Below are 17,494 nucleotides of genomic sequence, written 5' to 3'. Positions count from 1 at the left end.
CTGTAGATTATATTCATTCACTGGGCTAGGTCTCATTTCTGATCCTGTTTGACAACTCAACATTCCTGCTGACAATTCAGAATTCAGAGATGAATGCTCAAGTTTTATTTTTAGTTTAGGTAACAAATGTCGAATTCAAATTGAGCTCGGGAACATTACACATTGAAGTGTCAAAGGTGATAAATATATGTAATTTTCTTTGGTATTGAGTCACGCGATGTCACAGATTGTTTTGGAAAATAACGTTGGACTAAAATCTTCATGATGTTCTGTCAATGTTCATAAAGCTACTGGCAACAATAGCCTCACTCACTTTGGTCCTATTTGCAATATCTGAGTGGAATTTCCACCAGAACCTCATACTTCATTATTCCAGATCTTTGTTTTCCTCTTTTATCCTCATCATTTTTCTTCCACTATCTATTACTTTTCCAATATGACCCTATCCTTGTTCAGGCAAAATTATTAAGAGGACAAAGAGTCTGCATTTATAGTCCCCCTTTCCTCTCACACAGCAACATTACTCATAATGCAACACAACAAGTTAGCACTTCTGATGTTGCAGTCATTATTAGGTTGCTTCTTTTAGAGGCCTACTCTCGATAAAACGTGTTACAGAGACCTAGAATGGCCATAGAAGAAAAGAGAATGTGCCAATTCTGTGAGTTTTCCTGGCAAGGTGGTTTAACATTTATACAGGACTTAGAACTAGGTTTATTGTCGCATGTACTCAAGTACAGAGATACATGAGTATAGTGAAAAGTGTACAAACTTACCATTTCCAGCATTATCTTAGGTACAAAGAAACCTAGATACAAAATCTTAAGTGTAAAATTAGAAAAATAAAGAAATAAAAATAAAAAAAAACCAAAAGAACTGCAGATGATGTAAATCAGGAACAAAAACAAAGTTGCTGGAAAAGCTCAGCAGGTCTGGCAGCATCTGTGAAGGAGAAAACAGGGTTAACGTTTTGGGTCTGGTGACCCTTCCTCAGAACTGATGGTGGCTGGGAAAACGTCAGCTTATATGCAGAAAATAGGGAGGTGGGTGGGGTAGGGAGTAAATGATACGATAGGGCCCAAAGAGAGAGAAAGACAGTTGGACAGACAAGGGAGTTGCTGACGATCAGGTTCGGAGGGTGAATAGTTGTTAATGGGGACTGTTAGTGACTAACAACAGGGGGTGTGTAATGGCAGGCTATGTGGTAACAAGGCCTGGTGTGTGGGGTGGGGGGTAGCTGGGACATGGGAGAGTTTAGGCCCGATAATTATTGAATTCAATATTGAGTCCGGAGGGCTGTAGGGTCCCCAAGCAGAAAATGAGGCGTCATTCCTCCAGCTTGCGTTGGGCTTCACTGGAACACTGCAGCAAGCCAGAGACAGAGATGTTGGCCAGGGAGCAGGGTGGTGCGTTAAAGTGGCAGGCAACAGGTAGTTCAGGGTCTTTTTTGTGAGCAGTGGTAGTTCGGGGTGTAACCCCACCCACCTCTCTATTTTCTGCATATAAACTGACGTTTTCCCAGCCACCATCAGTTCTGAGGAAGGGTCACCGGACCCGAAATGTTAACTCTGTTTTCTCCTTCACAGATGCTGCCAAACAAATAAAAGTAAAAGTTCAGCATTACAGCCCTAAGGTTCTAAAGCAGGGAGTCCAGGTTGGGCTTGACCTCGAGGCCGGGAGTCTGTGCTGGGATTCCTTGATGGGCTGCTGTCTGGAGCTGAGAGGTTTGTCATAGTGTCAATGCCATCCCCTTCCAGGTGGCATGAGTGGCATATTGGGACTGTGCCATTACCACAGTCACACAGAGTTGTGTGCTTCTCGATCTCAAGTTCCTCGAGGAGTACCATGAGGCTCTGCACTGCCCTACCACCTTGTTAGGTTGCCCATGCGAATGAGTCTTGCCGCAGACATTCTTGCAAAGTATCAGGAATAGAGTGAGTAGACTTGCAGTGAAGTTACCCGTCAGTTGTATGCAAACCTGTCCAATTGATTCACTGCCCCAGAGCTGGATTTTAAAGGCTACCTTCTCATTTGATGCACTTTAACAAATGAATCCATTTTTCACAGTATTTACATCAATCACTGCTCCAAAGGACATGCAAATAACTTGACTCCCTCACGTAAATATGTCCCTTAACCACACATCACTGCAAGGAAATTGACTTCTGTTGTCTACAGTAATAGGCTTTTGAAGTACGATCAATGTTTCACCCAGGGCTTAACATTGTTTTGCAAATTGATAAGATTTATGCATGTTGCTTATGTGGTCTTGACTGAGCACCTATTTATACATGCTTCCTGTTGGTTCTTAATTTTTGCTCGCACATTAAAGGAACAGTACCACCAGACATAGATGTATTATTGCACACGTTTTATCTTGACAACGATGTTCCGGACCTTTTCATCAAGAAACATTGCTCCTGGATGCAAAGTGTCAGATTGAAAGGTGCAGTTATGTTGTTGCAGATTTCCATTCCCTTTATGTTACTCGGGGGTTTCTGGACATTTTCTAAGGGACAAAATAGTCTCAGTATTCAGATTATGCTGAGGCATAGGGCGTAAGCTATGGATTCACACCTTGATTTCTGCCCAATGTCGATCACTGGTGCCAGACTAGTTTTAATCTGGGATACTCTTATCAAAGAAACTTATCAAACAGCACTTAAAAATCCACATTTTTAACCTCCATTGCTTCTCCTCCACCACTCTCTGCTGTGGCTCTGTCAAATCTTAGGTTTCTAGGACATGACCCACCTTTATAAAACCTCATTGATTCACCCTAATTATTTTGTACTTTTCCATGTGTTCACTTACTCACCCTCGTAGAACATTTTTGTAGTTTTCCGTTACTGACTCAATCACCGATGCGGCTGTTCAGGAGATTAAAGCAGTAGGAGGAGATGCCAGACAGCTGAGGTTTATAGACACTAAATTATAATTTCACTCTCCCTGTTCATTCAGTAAAACCTTCCCTCTTCGTTAAAATGTCACTCCCCTTTTGCTTGACTCAATAGAAAGGTGAATGAATGTCATACCTGCAGCAGAACAGCTGCCCGGGCTGGAGACAAGAATTGACTGGGAATTTCTCAGGGCTTCAAATATTCTGGATGCCACTGTAACTGAAGGCCATGGAAGTTGTAGCAGGAGATTTGATGCATTCTGTAGAATGTCGAACTCTATTGTGAACAGAAATCAGGTCACGTTAGGAAAAGTCATAGAAATCAAACTAAAAGCTAAAAACAACTTCCAGGATAATTTATGGTTCAAGCATTTCTTTTACATCTCAGTTTGGACAGTGTTCAGAGCTACTGAAGCACAGTTATATTCTGAAGCTTTCTGGGACATTTGTTAATCTCGCTGGTTCCATCGCATAATGTTTCACAGATGTGATATTTGATTGTAATAAGGTCCATGAAATTCATTGTTTTTAACTGCTAATGGACTGAGACTGCAATTTTTCATCAGTTTATTCTTAGATGAAACTTTCAAATAGAATCGTAACATATCTGGAAAATTTAAAATTGGCACCATTATTTATAAAATCTATTCTAAAATTATAGTTGCAGATAAATAATACAGTAGTCCATGCATCCAGTTATTATGCCAGCAGCCTTAGCTAAGATGAACATTTTTGGAGAAATGTGATAATTGTTCTTTTCCTCCAGCATGCATCTGATGTATTGTCCTTGTTTGGTTTCCCACTGGTCATTGACCTGAACTCTGGTGGGACCACTGGAGAAATGCAAGGATCCTACTGGGAGAACTTCTAACTGTTTCTGGGAATCTTTGGCAAGTCAAAATGATGTTGGCATTGTGGTAACGTCACTAGGAATCCAGAAGCCGAGGCTCATGCTCTGTACAATGAAGCGCTGTCCTCAACATGTGGTCTTTATTGACGTATATGATGTCTACCTAAAAGGTGTGTGTCCCATGGTAGAGCTCGCATGGTATCATTAGTCAAGGAGGGATGTTTATACAAGATTGCATTTCAATCTGAACACTTGCTCACTCACTCATTCACTCTCTGTCTCTCATTCTCTCTATCTCTCACTCTGTTTCATTTACTGTATCTCACTCACTCGCACACTCCCTCTCACTCTCACTCACCATGCCATTGAAGGGGAAAATATTGGATTGGGGTGCAAGGCTTGGGCTGGTTTGGAGTGGAGGAGAAGTTGCCATTAATTACCTGTGTGAGATACCATCAAAAGGACAGGAAGGGAGAAGTGGCATCTGAAAGTGTCAAACTGACAACTGAGAGGACAGTTTGAGAAGTGAGGCCTGGGGTGGGACGGGGAAGGAAGCGTTAGCAATGAGACACCATAAAAAGGGAGGGTGTCAGGATGGGAAGGAGGTGTCAAGTTGAGAAGTAGGATCTAGAGGTGGGTGGCTGTTGGGAGATGGAAAAGGTGAAGAACTCATCATGGGACAGCATTGAAGGAGAGGGGGGAATGGAGGAGGTCAGGATGTTGGGTTGGAACTGGCCAGGGTTGGGTTAGGCACGCAATGTTGAGGTCAGGAAGGGATTTCTAGCACACAGAACAGGACAGCACAGGAACAAGCCCTTTGGCCCACCAAGTCTATTCTAGGCTTGAGGTGAGGCACTAGTCTGTTTTGTTTACCTCACCTTGCAACCCTGTGACCTCCAGCAATGTCTAACAGAACAGTCCCGAATCCCAGCACAAGAAAGAAAGGAAGGTCTGTGGAACCTGACGTCTCTCACTGGGGAATGATTTGGAACAACAGCCATCATTGACCACACAGCCAGCCAACTGGGATGATCTAGGCTCCTGATTGGCTACTTTGGACCCTGAGCATCTAGATTGACAGGGTACCAGGCCAAGGAACCCAACTCCCCGAGGGGAATAGGCCACTGTGATCATCATTTGCTTTCCTAATAAAACTACCCAGCTTGGTCTTTTCCGTATTTATATTGGTGAAAAACAAACAATAATTTGAACGGAGCTCAAAGCAGGGTGGAGCTAAAACTGCACAAGGCATTGGTCAGGCTACAGCTATCCCCTATCTGAGGAAAGATATACTGACAATGGATGCTGCTAGGCTGATACCACATATGCAGGGACTGTCTTATGAAGGGAGGTTGAGTAGATTGGACCAGTACTCATTGGAGTTTAGAAGAATGAGAGGTGACTTTATTGAAAGAGACAAGATTTTAATGTGGCTTGACAGGGTGGTTGCAGGGAGGTTGTTTCTCTTTGTGGTCCTCTGTCTATAACCAGAGGGTATAATCTCAGAATAAAGGGTCACACATTTAAGACATAGATGAGGAGGAATTTCTTCTCTCAGAGGATAGTGAATGTGTAGAATCCTTTACCGGAGAGCCTACCAAGGCTCGGTCTGTAAGTAAATTGAAGGGTGAGATAAACAGGAAAAGGCAGGAAAGTAGAGTTGAAGATTACCTGATTAGCCATGTTCTCATTGAATGGTGGAGCAGACCTGACGAGCTGAATAGCCTACTTCTGCTCTTACATCTTACGGTCTTATAGACCAACAAAGTACTAAAATTAGTAAAGAAATACCAAACTCTAAGAGCAGCTCACAAAGTGGCCTCGACACTGTGGTATCCAACTCAGGATTACTTTGCTACAACCTGTTATAAAGGTGGTGTCATTGAGGGCGTTTGGGGTAAAGATGGAGCAGAATGGGGTGCAGAGATTAATCATGTCTACTCAATTTAGTTTACATCCTTAGTGCTACTTTAATGCAATACCTTGAGCATTTGTCAAGTCTAAAGGGAACTGGCAGATTTTCTAGAAGGAACAGTAAGGGAGATTTCTTTGTCGTAGATTTGGGGTGATCATGTTAAAGTACACACTGTACTCTGCCTGTTGCCCTAAAACCGGCCCTCAAAAAAGATGGTAATTCAGAGGAAACTCCAGGCCCAAATAATATTTATTTCTGTGGAGTTCAAGAGTCCAGTTACAGCTTTATTCAAAAAGTAAATACGCTCCAAAATATTTAATCATTTTGAAACTTTAGCATCATAAACAATAGAAAAATAATTGCCATGATTAAAACAAATTTGTGGAACATCCATTAGAAATGAGACGAAGTCCAAGTCAAAAGCTACAGAAATTAAAAATGGCAGGAGATCACGAGAACTGCTTGGGAAATCCAGCCCAGAACCCAGAAATGTGGTAATCATGTAAAAATTAAGGTGTTTTAGTTTTTGATGGTTAAGTAATGAAAGCCTAAAATCATTGTCGCTTTTCCACTTCCTAAGATTATAACAATAAGTTTAACACAGCAATGTTGGAATTGGGATACTATCATCATTTCTGAAAGCCTTCAAGTTCCGGTGAAAATGTTAAAAAAGCTCAAATAAAGACCCCTCACTGAAAATAGAAGGGGAAACTTCTGAGGAAGGGTCACCAGACCCGAAACGTTAACTCTGTTTTCTCCTCCACAGATGCTGCCAGACCTGCTGAGCTTTTCCAGCAACTTTGTTTTTGTTCCTGATTTACGGCATCCGAAGTTCTTTTGGTTTTTATTGAGATGGAAGAGCAGTTGGATGATATGCATGGGTTCCAAGTGTCAGGGAGGGCTGTTGGGTGAGTGATGGGGCCTGGTGCATTGAACAATGTTAGATTGATGGTGTGATAAGTAAAAGCTTTCATGTAGGAAGTCTGTTGACTGACCTTTACCACCTGTGGGAGATCATTAAACATTGTGTGGTGCCACTACCAGATCGTCAGGTTTAGATGCCCAGGAACTGACCTCCCAGGTCAGGTGCCCCACTCCTACTCCCTTCACAGCAAGTTCTCTTGCCTTTCCCTCCTTCCTTCAGAACTTTCCCCTTGCCCAACTGCAATACAACCAGTGCTATATTCGTCACCCTGTGTCAAAAGAGGCCATTGAACTTCAAAAAAGAGGAAACAGACTTGTTTTACAAAGCACCATTCAAAACTTGAAGACATTGCAAAGCACAGTACAAACAGGGAAGTATTTTTTGAATGTACTCACTGTTGTAATGGAGAAAAGATGACAGCCAATTTGCACTCAGCAAGCTCCTATAAGCAACAATGTGTTAAGGACCAGATAATTTGTTCCACCATGTAGATTGAATGCTAAAAGAACTTTCTTACTCTTGTTCAAACTAATGCCTGAGATTTTTCTCATCCATATGCAGTTTAACCAGTAATTTCTCATGTGAAATCTGGGAAAGCAGCCTTTATAATTGCTGAAACAGAGAAAGTAAATAAATTACCTGAAATGTGAAACCAGGAGAAGCAAGAATATTCCTCCTGACTCCACATTGATGGTCTGTCCTGATTGCTGATACTCACATTCTGCTTCACCCCACCCCTATTTCTTCCAGCACCCATGCAATGGTTCCCCTCGCCCTTCAATCAATCTCCTCCAGGCTTGCTGTCTGGACCCTAATCCCTCACCCAGCCGCAGATTTCATGTTCTGCTGTTAATTGATGCCCGACTTTCCAGCCATTCAGTACTCTTCCTGTTGTATCTCCTAAGTGCCTGTGATCCTGCCCCACTCTCTATCCCCACATTGTTGAGGCCACACAGCTATCTCAAATATTACTGAATGTATTACTCACTCGGCAGCATCAAAGAAAATAAAGATGCAGATTACTGCATTGGGGAACTCAAAATAGACACGCAGAGCCTTGGCACACACATTCCTGGATGATTCCTTGACTCTCCCACCAAGATGAGATCGACCTTGTAGGAAATCTCAGTGTCTTTGGGTCCTCATTGTTTCTTGAAGATTCCTCTTTACCACCTAAGGGGCAAGCATTTATTACTAAAGAGGCAATAATGACTCAGGGAGCAGAGGCAGTAGCAAATACACCATACATTGGGGCAATTCCTTATTTAGGACTATTGAAGTCTGTCCTGGTCTGCACATTTGTCAGGCCCGCCACTGAGATACTGGGACAGCAACATGGACTCTAAGGGAAGAGCATTTGAAACAAAATTAATTGGTAGACAGGTCCCTTTACAAGAAGTCTGGATACTCTAAGGGTGTGTGCATATCAAAGTTTCTGAGTGTATGAGGCAGATTAGAGTTGTTCACAACGTGATGCTTGTCTTGTGTTAATTTGTTGCTCATGTGACCCCAACAGACCCCAGTGTTGGGGGTCGTTCTAGCATAACTGAGAGATTTCAGTATCACAACTCCTGAAGGTGACGAAGATATATTTCAATATATTGACCTCAATACCGCAGATCAAAATTCTGTATAAAACGCACAATGTTCTGTTATTTTACAATGCAAATTGGGCCAGGACAGGCCATTGAAAATGCTAAGCCTATTTAAACAAAAATTGCAATCCTGCTTCTTACACTTCAGTTGCTGTGCGTTTTTTTTTAAATTCCCTTTTTTTGTGCTGCAGTGAATGGAAAGATTGAGCGAGACAGGAAGGAGAATATTGGCAGAGCCTGGGGAAGGGCTGCATTTGGCAGCTGTGTGTTCTGTTTGCACACGCACTGATAAACGTAGGGAAATTCTTTTCAAGAGGGCAGAGCTAGTGCCTGTCTTTAACTATTTTACCGGTTGAATTGAGGGCTTCATTCACTACAGCCGTTGGATATTTTAGGCTGTGACTCCAGCCAGCCAATCCAGGTGATCTTTATTATCTACTACAACAAGCATACCAAAAGGCCTTCCCTTTGAGGTAAAGTAAGCGCAACTGTTAGCACAGACTTACACAGTCTTTTTCATTTGTAAATGTACTTTCAACTAACCTACCCTGAATTTCCATGCACTGTGGAGAGGAATTGATTTAAATCTGTGTGTTTTCTCCTAAGTGCCTCTTGTTAGCTGAAGCATCTTCCTTTTTACATGTTTCTGATTCCTGTGCGCACCCTTTGACTTAGAGCTGTTGTCTAGGGAATAATTTCCTGCGGAGCTGATGGGCAAACCCCAAATGCAGACTGGCTGGAAGTCTGGAAGCAGAGGTTGCTTTAAGCAAGGGTTTGTGCAGGGTTAGCCGTGGAAGGGAGAATACTGCAGACAGCTAGCTATTTTACAGCATGAATTGGCATAAACGGTCAGTGAATTCCGATTAATCTCCTTGCTGCTGCTTCAAGTAGAGAACTAAATCCAGTCATTATACTACGTTGCCACTGGTTTCGAATGCTGCACTGAAATTACGGCACAGTAATACAACCTTTTCAATGTACTTTGTACGAAATTAATGGAAATACTAACTGCGATTGGGCTAAAGACCTCTAACCACTTGTCGAGCAGTAATTCGAACCTGGACTTTCTATTTACATAAGAATTGATGTCTGATCTGTTATTAAAAAATGCTCACTTTGTGTACTTTCAAATATTTTCCAGAACTGCCTTTTGTACTATGTAGTGATTTTGGTTTGTTTACACAGCTGACACTATGTAGACTGTCCAGGCTGAGAAGAGCTATTCTTGTGACTCTTAATGGAGTTTGATGCAAGGGTAGAATAAATATAACTATGAAACATCCTGGTCTTCAAGTTCAATTTAAACAAATTCAAGTTTCATTTGGTTTTTCTTTTAATACAGGTTTTATGATCAGTTTCAAATATTTTGCCTAACATTGCTGAAATATATTTAGAGTAAAACTCTTTATCATTTGTAATAGTACAGTTCATGAAGTAGAAGACTTGATGGAAATGATCAATTGCTGATTGAGATTGCAAAATGTCATTATACATCACAATAGAAGTCATGTTAGTCAGGAAAAGATGAAGGCAGAGCTGAGGGAAGACAGTGAACACTTCTGTTAATAGCTTCAAACTAATTTCAGATGCTGCATAAAGATTAAAACTGTTGGGATACTTCCAGATGTTCCATTATATTATGCATCCTTAATTCATAAACTTGCTTTTATAGATTCAGATGACATGGATGTTTAGTTTGGCTTTAACATTTTAAACATGGATTACATTTATAACAGGAATATGCAAGTTCATGAGCCAGTATTGCAGCTTTTCTAACTCTGCTTCAAAGACAATGTCAGACAATTCTAAGCACCCGTGATTTGTTTCTCTTGGCACTGATTCTAACATTGGGAAAAGTTATATTGTTTGCACTCTAATCATGGTGATGGAGCCAAGATGATAACCACTAATGTGGTCAGGATGTGATTAGAAATGAGCCACATGTGCATAGCCTCTGGAACACAAGGATCCACGGCCTGAGAGGTGAAATATGAGTGCATTGCTTCTTGGTGGTATTCTCCTGTGCCATACAGAACGGAGAAAAAAGAAAGACTTGCATTTATAACATGCTTATCACAATATCAGGGCACCCAAAGTGCTTAGAAACTAACGTATCACTTTTGAATTGTAGTCACTGTTCTTTATGTATAAAGCATAGCAACAACAGCAAAGCAAGCTCCCAGAAACAGCAACTGATCAGAAACTATTTTCAAGGGATTTTTGAGGGACATCAGAGAGAATTCACTAGTTTTTTCTTTGAAACTTTGGTTCTAACATGAACATCCAACAGGCCAGACAGATCCTAAAGCATAGAAACTAGAAACAGGTGTAGGCCATTCAGCCCTTTGAGCCTGCTCTGTCATTCAGTAGTATTGGGGTTGGTCCTTTATCTCAGTGACATTCTCCCGCTTTCTCCCCATACCTCCTTGATGCTTTTAATATCTAAAATTTATATATCTCTTTCTTGATTATATATTCAGTGACTTGGTCTCTATGGCCTTCTGTGATAGGGAACTCCACAGGTTTCACTACCCTTTTTAGTGAAGAAATCCTTTCTCATCTCAGTCCTAAATAGTGTACTCCATAACCAAAGATTGTGTCCTCTGCTTTTGTGTTCCCCAATCGGGGAAATCGTCCTCCCTCAATCTAGTCTGTCCAGCCCTATTAGAATGTTATACATTTCAATCAGATCCCCTTTCAACCTTCTAAACTCTAGTGAATACATGCCCAGTCAACCCAATCTCTCCACATAGAACAGCCAACCATCCCCAGTGTCAGCCTAGTGAACATCTGCTGCACTCTATGGCAAGTAAATGCTCTCTTAGGTAGAGAGATCAAAATCAGATACAATACATCAAGTGCGTTCTCACCAAGGCCCTGTATAACTGCAGTAAGACATCCCTACTTCTGAATTTAAATCGTCTTACAATGAAGACCAACATACCATTTGCCTTCCTAATTACTTGCTGTGCCTACCTACTTTGAGTGGTGTACAAGAAGATCCAGGTCCCTTTGTATATCCACACTTTTCAATTTACCACCATTTAAATAATGTGGCTCTTTTCTGTATTTTTTACACCAAAGCATCTAACTTCACAACTGGCCACATTGTGCTGCATCTGCCGCATGTTTTCCCACTCTCTCACCTTGTCACATGGTAAGCACCAAATATTTGAAAAGGGACCAAGTAGAAGCTCAATATTTTCCAAAAGAGAGGGACAGAAAATGGGTTCACTTTTGCAGCAGCATTGGCAGAGGTTAGGGGGAAAAAAATTGTTTCTTTAATAGGTTTACTGAAAGAAAGAAAAGACAAAAATGATAATGATAACATGTAGAAAGATATAAACCTTTTTTTAAAAAAAAGCTAATGAGACAAAAATGAAGGGCTGGATTTTGTGTGGTGACTGTTTTTGGATGCAAAACCTACTCCCCATGGAAACCTGTCATGCATTAGGAATTTGACAGGATATACTCCCTTAAGCAGAATGAAGATTCTCTGTTAAGGATGTGGGGCATGCTTTCAAAATTGGAAGGCTCATAGGCCTTCAGCATGAAAGGAGCAGTAGGTTGTAAGGGAAGCTAAGTGAGAGATATATCAGGATAGTGGCAGTTAGATGCTTTAATGTAAGATAGATAAGATTTTACAAAAGTGAGAAATTATTGGTTTCAGTCCTGCAAAAGTAAGTTGACCATTACATTGATCAATGTAGTATATGTGTTGAGATGCACAAAATCACTTTTCCCATTGGAAGAATTGCTCTTATGCATTCAAAACGGAGGAAAACATTGCTTATGATCTCACATAGTGAAAAGAAACCCCACCAATTCCTGGACTGCTGTGATTCACAAGACATCTGGTGTAGCTTAGACATGATGGTCATAGTTTTTCTTCAGTTTTAATAGACTCCATTGTTAGTATAACTGAGCCCATTATGAGTACTTGGTTAAGTTTCAATCAGAAATACTGATGTTGGAGGCTGTGTTCATGTTTTTAATGACAGTTTAAAAAAGGTTAATAAAAGAAAATTGGTCTTTGTTGTGTTAGTGAAATAGATGTTTGTTTTTTGCAAGGAATTGGCCTCTTGAAGAGTTTTAATTTGTGAATGGGTTGTATGAAAGATTTTTTTTCTGTCAGGACCAAGTGTGTTTGAGTAAGAGCTCTATTAGATTGTTAATCGTATTTTTTCATCTCCATGACAAAGACTTGGGGCAGGAATATATAGGGGCTTGAGCAGCATGGGCTATGGTGAGATTGGTGGCAGAATTGGGCAAGTCATCCAGGAAGGCCTATCTCAATTTCAGAAGCAATTTACTGTATCTTTTAAATATCTGTCAGGTGGCAAGGCACATTTCCTGTGAGGAAGCAGAAAGTTTAAAAAAGGATTGTTGCTTATTAAATGCCTTATTAATGGCACAACTCACCTAAGTAATATATACAGCTTCCTATTTTTCCAAATCTGCCAAACAAACTCGACATCGAGAATTCTCGACATAGAAGTCAGAGTGGGTACCTGGTGGTTTCAGCTCGCTGCTGGCTGTGAGGAGTCTCCATGTTGCTGAGAACCAACCGGCATCTCAGGGCACAATCCACGGGCACCAGCCACATGTGTCCCTCCATACGCAGACAATGGCATCTGGCATTTGCCTCATGATGATCGTGGCACCTGTCTGTTCCACTTGCAGGATGTGTAGGGAGCACATACCCACACTGCGGGGCACACCAGCACGTGGTGTGGAAAGGATCCTGCAAGGACAGTTTGCACAGAGGGACAGGCCCTCAGCTGATGGATTGATCCACGTTGCATCTCGGGGCTGCTTGCTTGCTCACTCAGCACTCGGTCACTTAATGCAAGTCTCATGTTCTCACCATCTGCACTGTGCCATCCCTGCCATGTTATGCCATGCCAGCTTGTGCATTGGTGCTTCAGACAGAACCAGAGGCTATCAGTAATGCCACATTGCTGCGCAGACACACAGACAGGCTGCTTGGCAGTAGGGATCTGTCTGGTTGGGGCTGGATTTATGAAAGGCGTACTGAAACGTTAATCTTACACCGACAGCATGTACCAGCTGCCTGTGCAACTAACGCACTGCACGTTTATTCGAAATGGCTACATTAGAATGCAGGTGGGAGCTCACCCTCAGTCTAGCTGGGAGGGATGATTAAGGGTGGGTGAGGTAGGGTCAGGGGCTGCTGTCGGGGAAGGCCCATACCAGCAGCCATGGCCTGGTCTGCACACGTTACATGTTGCAGGGCCTCGACTAAAGTCAGTCATCCGCTCGGGATGGGCATCGTAAGGCGTTAATACCTGATGACCGTCTGGGGAGTGGGCCCTCATGAGTAGTAAGGGAACCGCATCAGCTGGAGCATTGTGAAGATACCGCTCAGGGGTCTGGTCTAGTCAGTCGTGTCTAGGGGCAACTTGTTGCCATTGGTCAGATGTCTGATGTGAATACAGTGGGTCTGTGAGTAGATTGTTGAGGAAGTTGAAAGGGGCTCTGAAGGGCAAGTAGATATTCGTTACCAGAAAAAGGATGGGGGATTCAAAACTGAAGGGACTGCAGAGACATATGTAGAGGCAGGGAGAAGAATAGCGATGGGGGAATCTCAAGGTATATTTTGGGAGGCGGGAGTGTAAGTGGAACAGCATTGGAGGGCATGGTGAGCTAAAAGGAGTGCGGTTATTGACAGTGACCACCAAAGCATTGCGTAGAGGAGCAGCATGGGAATCGATAAGGTGTAATGTTGGGTTTTGAGGCTGGGAGGAGGAGAGTAAGTTCAATGCATTGGGTCTCCACATGAGGGGGAATGAGTGCAGATAGGCTGTCTGGGTGGTGCAAGGTAAAAGGGACATGGCTATTTGGAGGGGGGGTGGGTGTGGAGAGGAAAGGACTCGGCAACTAGACTGAGCCCAGAGCTGATGGTGGCCACCATGACCTGTGTTCCCTGCCAGATGTGAATTAAAACCGAAAAATGGCTGGAACAATGTCCAGAGTAGGTGCAGTCATGGTCAGTCTGATGGGCAAAAGTGCGGAATCCACGTCTGCTGGACACTAGGACTTTGAAGGGGTAAATATATGAATCAAACATTTGCAAACTGTGGCTACATTTTATTTGCAGTAATTTCTTCACATTTGCAATGTAATTGGAGTGAATGTGCTCAGGTTTCAAATGCTGGTCATAGGTGAAATGCACCATGTGATTGGTGCTTGCAGATCTGACATTGGCATCTTAATGATGCAGAAGTTAGTGTAATGACTTAAAAAAAGGCAAATCCTGGCCAAGGGCAACCCATCTCTTGTGAATCATCCAAAGCTGCTATGGCATAAGTGGAACAGCATTGGAGGGCATGGTTAGCAATAAGAAGTGGAGTCGTTGGCAGTGTGGCATCCCCAGGGGCAGTGTAGAGGACCATTCCTTCATCATTTTTAAAAATTTACTCATGGCACATGGGCATGACTAGCTGGCCACCATTTATTGCCCGTCCCTTGTTGCCCTTGTAAAGGTGGTGGTGAGCACCTCCTTGAACTGCTGCACTCCATGTAAGTATGACAAAGGGGCACTCTACTGAATGCAGTGAAAAGTCAATTGATTCATTGAGAAGCTCAGCAGGTCTGGCAGCAGATTCTGAGGAAAGATCACTCGATCTGAAACATTTAGCTCTGATATTTGTCCGTAGGTGCTGCCAGACCTGCTGAGCTTTTCCAGCAATTTCTGTTTCTGTTTCTGATGTACAGCATCTGTAGTTCTTTTGGTTTTTATTAAATGATTCAAGGATCTGGGATGGAAAGGGGATTGGAGCGCAGTATGCTCTTCTTCTTACATATAATGTGTTGGTCACTCAGCCAGTGCGGCAACTTCACCAGGCCGATACATGTGCTGCACGCAGGGCTATGGTGGAGCAGAAAGTAGGGCTCCTGAAGTTGTGGCTTTCCTGCTGGAATCGGTCATTGTGGGTGGGGCGATCTGGGTGTCTGGGTTTGTGAGTTTGAGAGTCTGTGCATGAGTGTGTGCATGAGAGTCTGTATTAGTGAGTGTCTGTTTGTCTGTGTGTGTCCAGACAGATTATTCCAGACAGCATCCTGGCCCCTCGCATCAAGAAGCTTCAGCAATACTAAAGTCAGTGGGAATAGAGCGAAGATACAGCACTGCTTGGTATCACACCTAGCACGGAAGGAGATGTTTGTGGTTGTTCAACGTCAATAATCTCAGTCTTGGTTTGTCACTGAAGAAGTTACTCAGGTTAGATATTTTCTGATCAACCTTTCCAGAGATGTTATTCCAAACCTTTGGAGCAATAGGACTTAGACTTGGGCCTCTTTGTCCAGTAGTAAGGATACTACCACCATGCCACATCCCTCGGGATCGTTTCTTCAGCACAACTGTCTTCAGCTGCTTTATAAGTGACCTACCCTCTGTCATAAAGTCAGAATGTCGGGGGGTGGGGTGATGTTTGCAGATGATTGTACAATGTTCAATGGCATTCATGACCCTTCAGATATTGGAGCAATCCATGTTCATATGCAGCAAGATGTGGACAGCATTCAGGCTTGAGCTGTTAAGTGACGCAATATTTGTGCTAACAAATGCCAGGCAATGACCGTCTCCAATGGAAACATATCTAATCATCTCTCCTTGACATTCAGTGGTATTACTATCACGTAATATCCCAAAATCAACATCCTGGTGGTTTCCAATGACCGGAAAAGCTTTGACTGCATGTCTCTTTGTTCAGCATATTCATGTTTAGCATCACCAAACAACAATTTACATTTCCTTGACTCTGTACTTCTTTCTGCCCAGCCATCCAAGGTTGACAGATTTTCAAGTACTTACTAAAGTCTTAAATTTTTAACCCTGTATGTGACCATTTATTTCTAAGAACCAAAAGAACTGCAGGATGCTGTAAATCGGGAACAAAAGCAGAAGTTGCTGGAAAAACTCAGCGGGTCTGGCAGCATCTGTGAAGAAAAAAATCAGAGTTAACATTTCAGGTCCAGTGACCCTTCCTCAGAACAGAGAAGAGCAGTTGGATGGATAAAAGAGTTGATAACGATCAGGCTGGAAGGGTGAATAATTGTTAATGGGGACTGTTAGTGACTAACAGTGGGTGTGTGATGGCAGGCTATGTGATAACAAGGCCTGGTGTGTGGGGTAGGGGGCTGGGACATGGGAGAGTTTAGGCCCTAAAGTTATTGAACTCGATATTGAGTCCAGAAGGCTGCAGGATCCCCAAGCAGAAAATGAAGTGTTGTTCTTCCAGCTTGTGTTGAGCTTCACTGGAACACTGCAGCAAGCTAGAGACAGATATGTTGGCCAGGGAACAGGGTGGTGTGTTAAAGTGGCAGGCAACAGGTAGCTCCGGGTTTTTATTTTTGTCACCCAGTCTACGCTTCATTTCCTCAATGTAGAGGAGACCACATTGTAAGCAGCGAATGCAATAGACTAGATTCTGGGAAGTGCAGGTAAAGTGTTGCTTCACCTGGAAGGTACGTTTGGGTCCTTGGATAGCCGGGAGGGAGGAGATAAATGGACAGGAGTTGCGCCTTTGGTTGCAGGGGAAGGTGCCATGGGGCTCTGAAGGGGTGTTGGGGATGAAGGAAGAATGGACCAGGGTGTTCCAGAGGGAATGATCCCTGCAGAGGGCAGACAAGAGAGGGGAGGGGAATATGGGCCTGGTGGTGGCATCTAGCAGGAGATGGCAGAAATGGCATCTGATGATCTTCTGGTGTGATGGTAGGTAAGGACAGGGGGAACCCTATCGCTGATGTGGGAGGGAAGAGAAGGGGTGAGGGCAAAAATGTGGGAGATGGGTTGAGCCGGTTGAGGGCCCTGTTGACAACCATGCTGGGGAATCGTTGGTTGGGGAAGAAGGTGGACATTTCGGAGGCTCCCTTGTCGAAGTTGGCCTCATCTGAACATACGTGACACAGACGGAGGAACTGAGAGAATGGGATGGAGTCTTTACAGGAAGCAGGGTGTGAGGATGTACAGTCCATGTAGCTTTGGGAGTCAGTGGGTTTATAGTGGATATTAGTGGCCAGTCTATGCCCAGAAATGGAAACAGAGATGTTGAGGAAGGGAAGGGAGGAGTCAGGGATAGATCAGATGAAAGTGAGGGCAGGGTAAAATTGGGAGTGAAATTGATGAACTTTTCCAATTCTGGATGAGAGAGGGGAGCAGCACTGATGATATCTTCAATATATCAGAGAAAGAATTGTGGGTGAGGGCTGGAATAGGACTGGAACAAGGAATGTTCCTGTACCCCATGAAGAGACAGACATAACTAAGGCCCATGCAGGTACCCAT

At 43.0% G+C, this 17,494-nt stretch overlaps 1 protein-coding gene across 1 annotated transcript in view; it reads left to right on the top strand.

The window, feature by feature from the left end:
* LOC109937334 (spermatogenesis-associated serine-rich protein 2) overlaps nucleotides 1–17,494 on the top strand; it is a 163,448-nt gene that overhangs the window by 12,282 nt on the left and 133,672 nt on the right. The window contains exon 2 of the mRNA XM_048598724.1: nucleotides 8,593–8,657. Within this exon, the coding sequence (XP_048454681.1) occupies nucleotides 8,593–8,657 (65 nt within the window). The remainder of the gene's footprint in view (nucleotides 1–8,592; nucleotides 8,658–17,494) is intronic.

This window comes from Rhincodon typus, chromosome 7 (genome assembly GCF_021869965.1).
Source record: "Rhincodon typus isolate 14 chromosome 7, sRhiTyp1.1, whole genome shotgun sequence".
NCBI classification, from domain to species: Eukaryota; Metazoa; Chordata; class Chondrichthyes; order Orectolobiformes; family Rhincodontidae; genus Rhincodon; species Rhincodon typus.
This window is presented reverse-complemented; position numbering and strand designations above follow the sequence as displayed.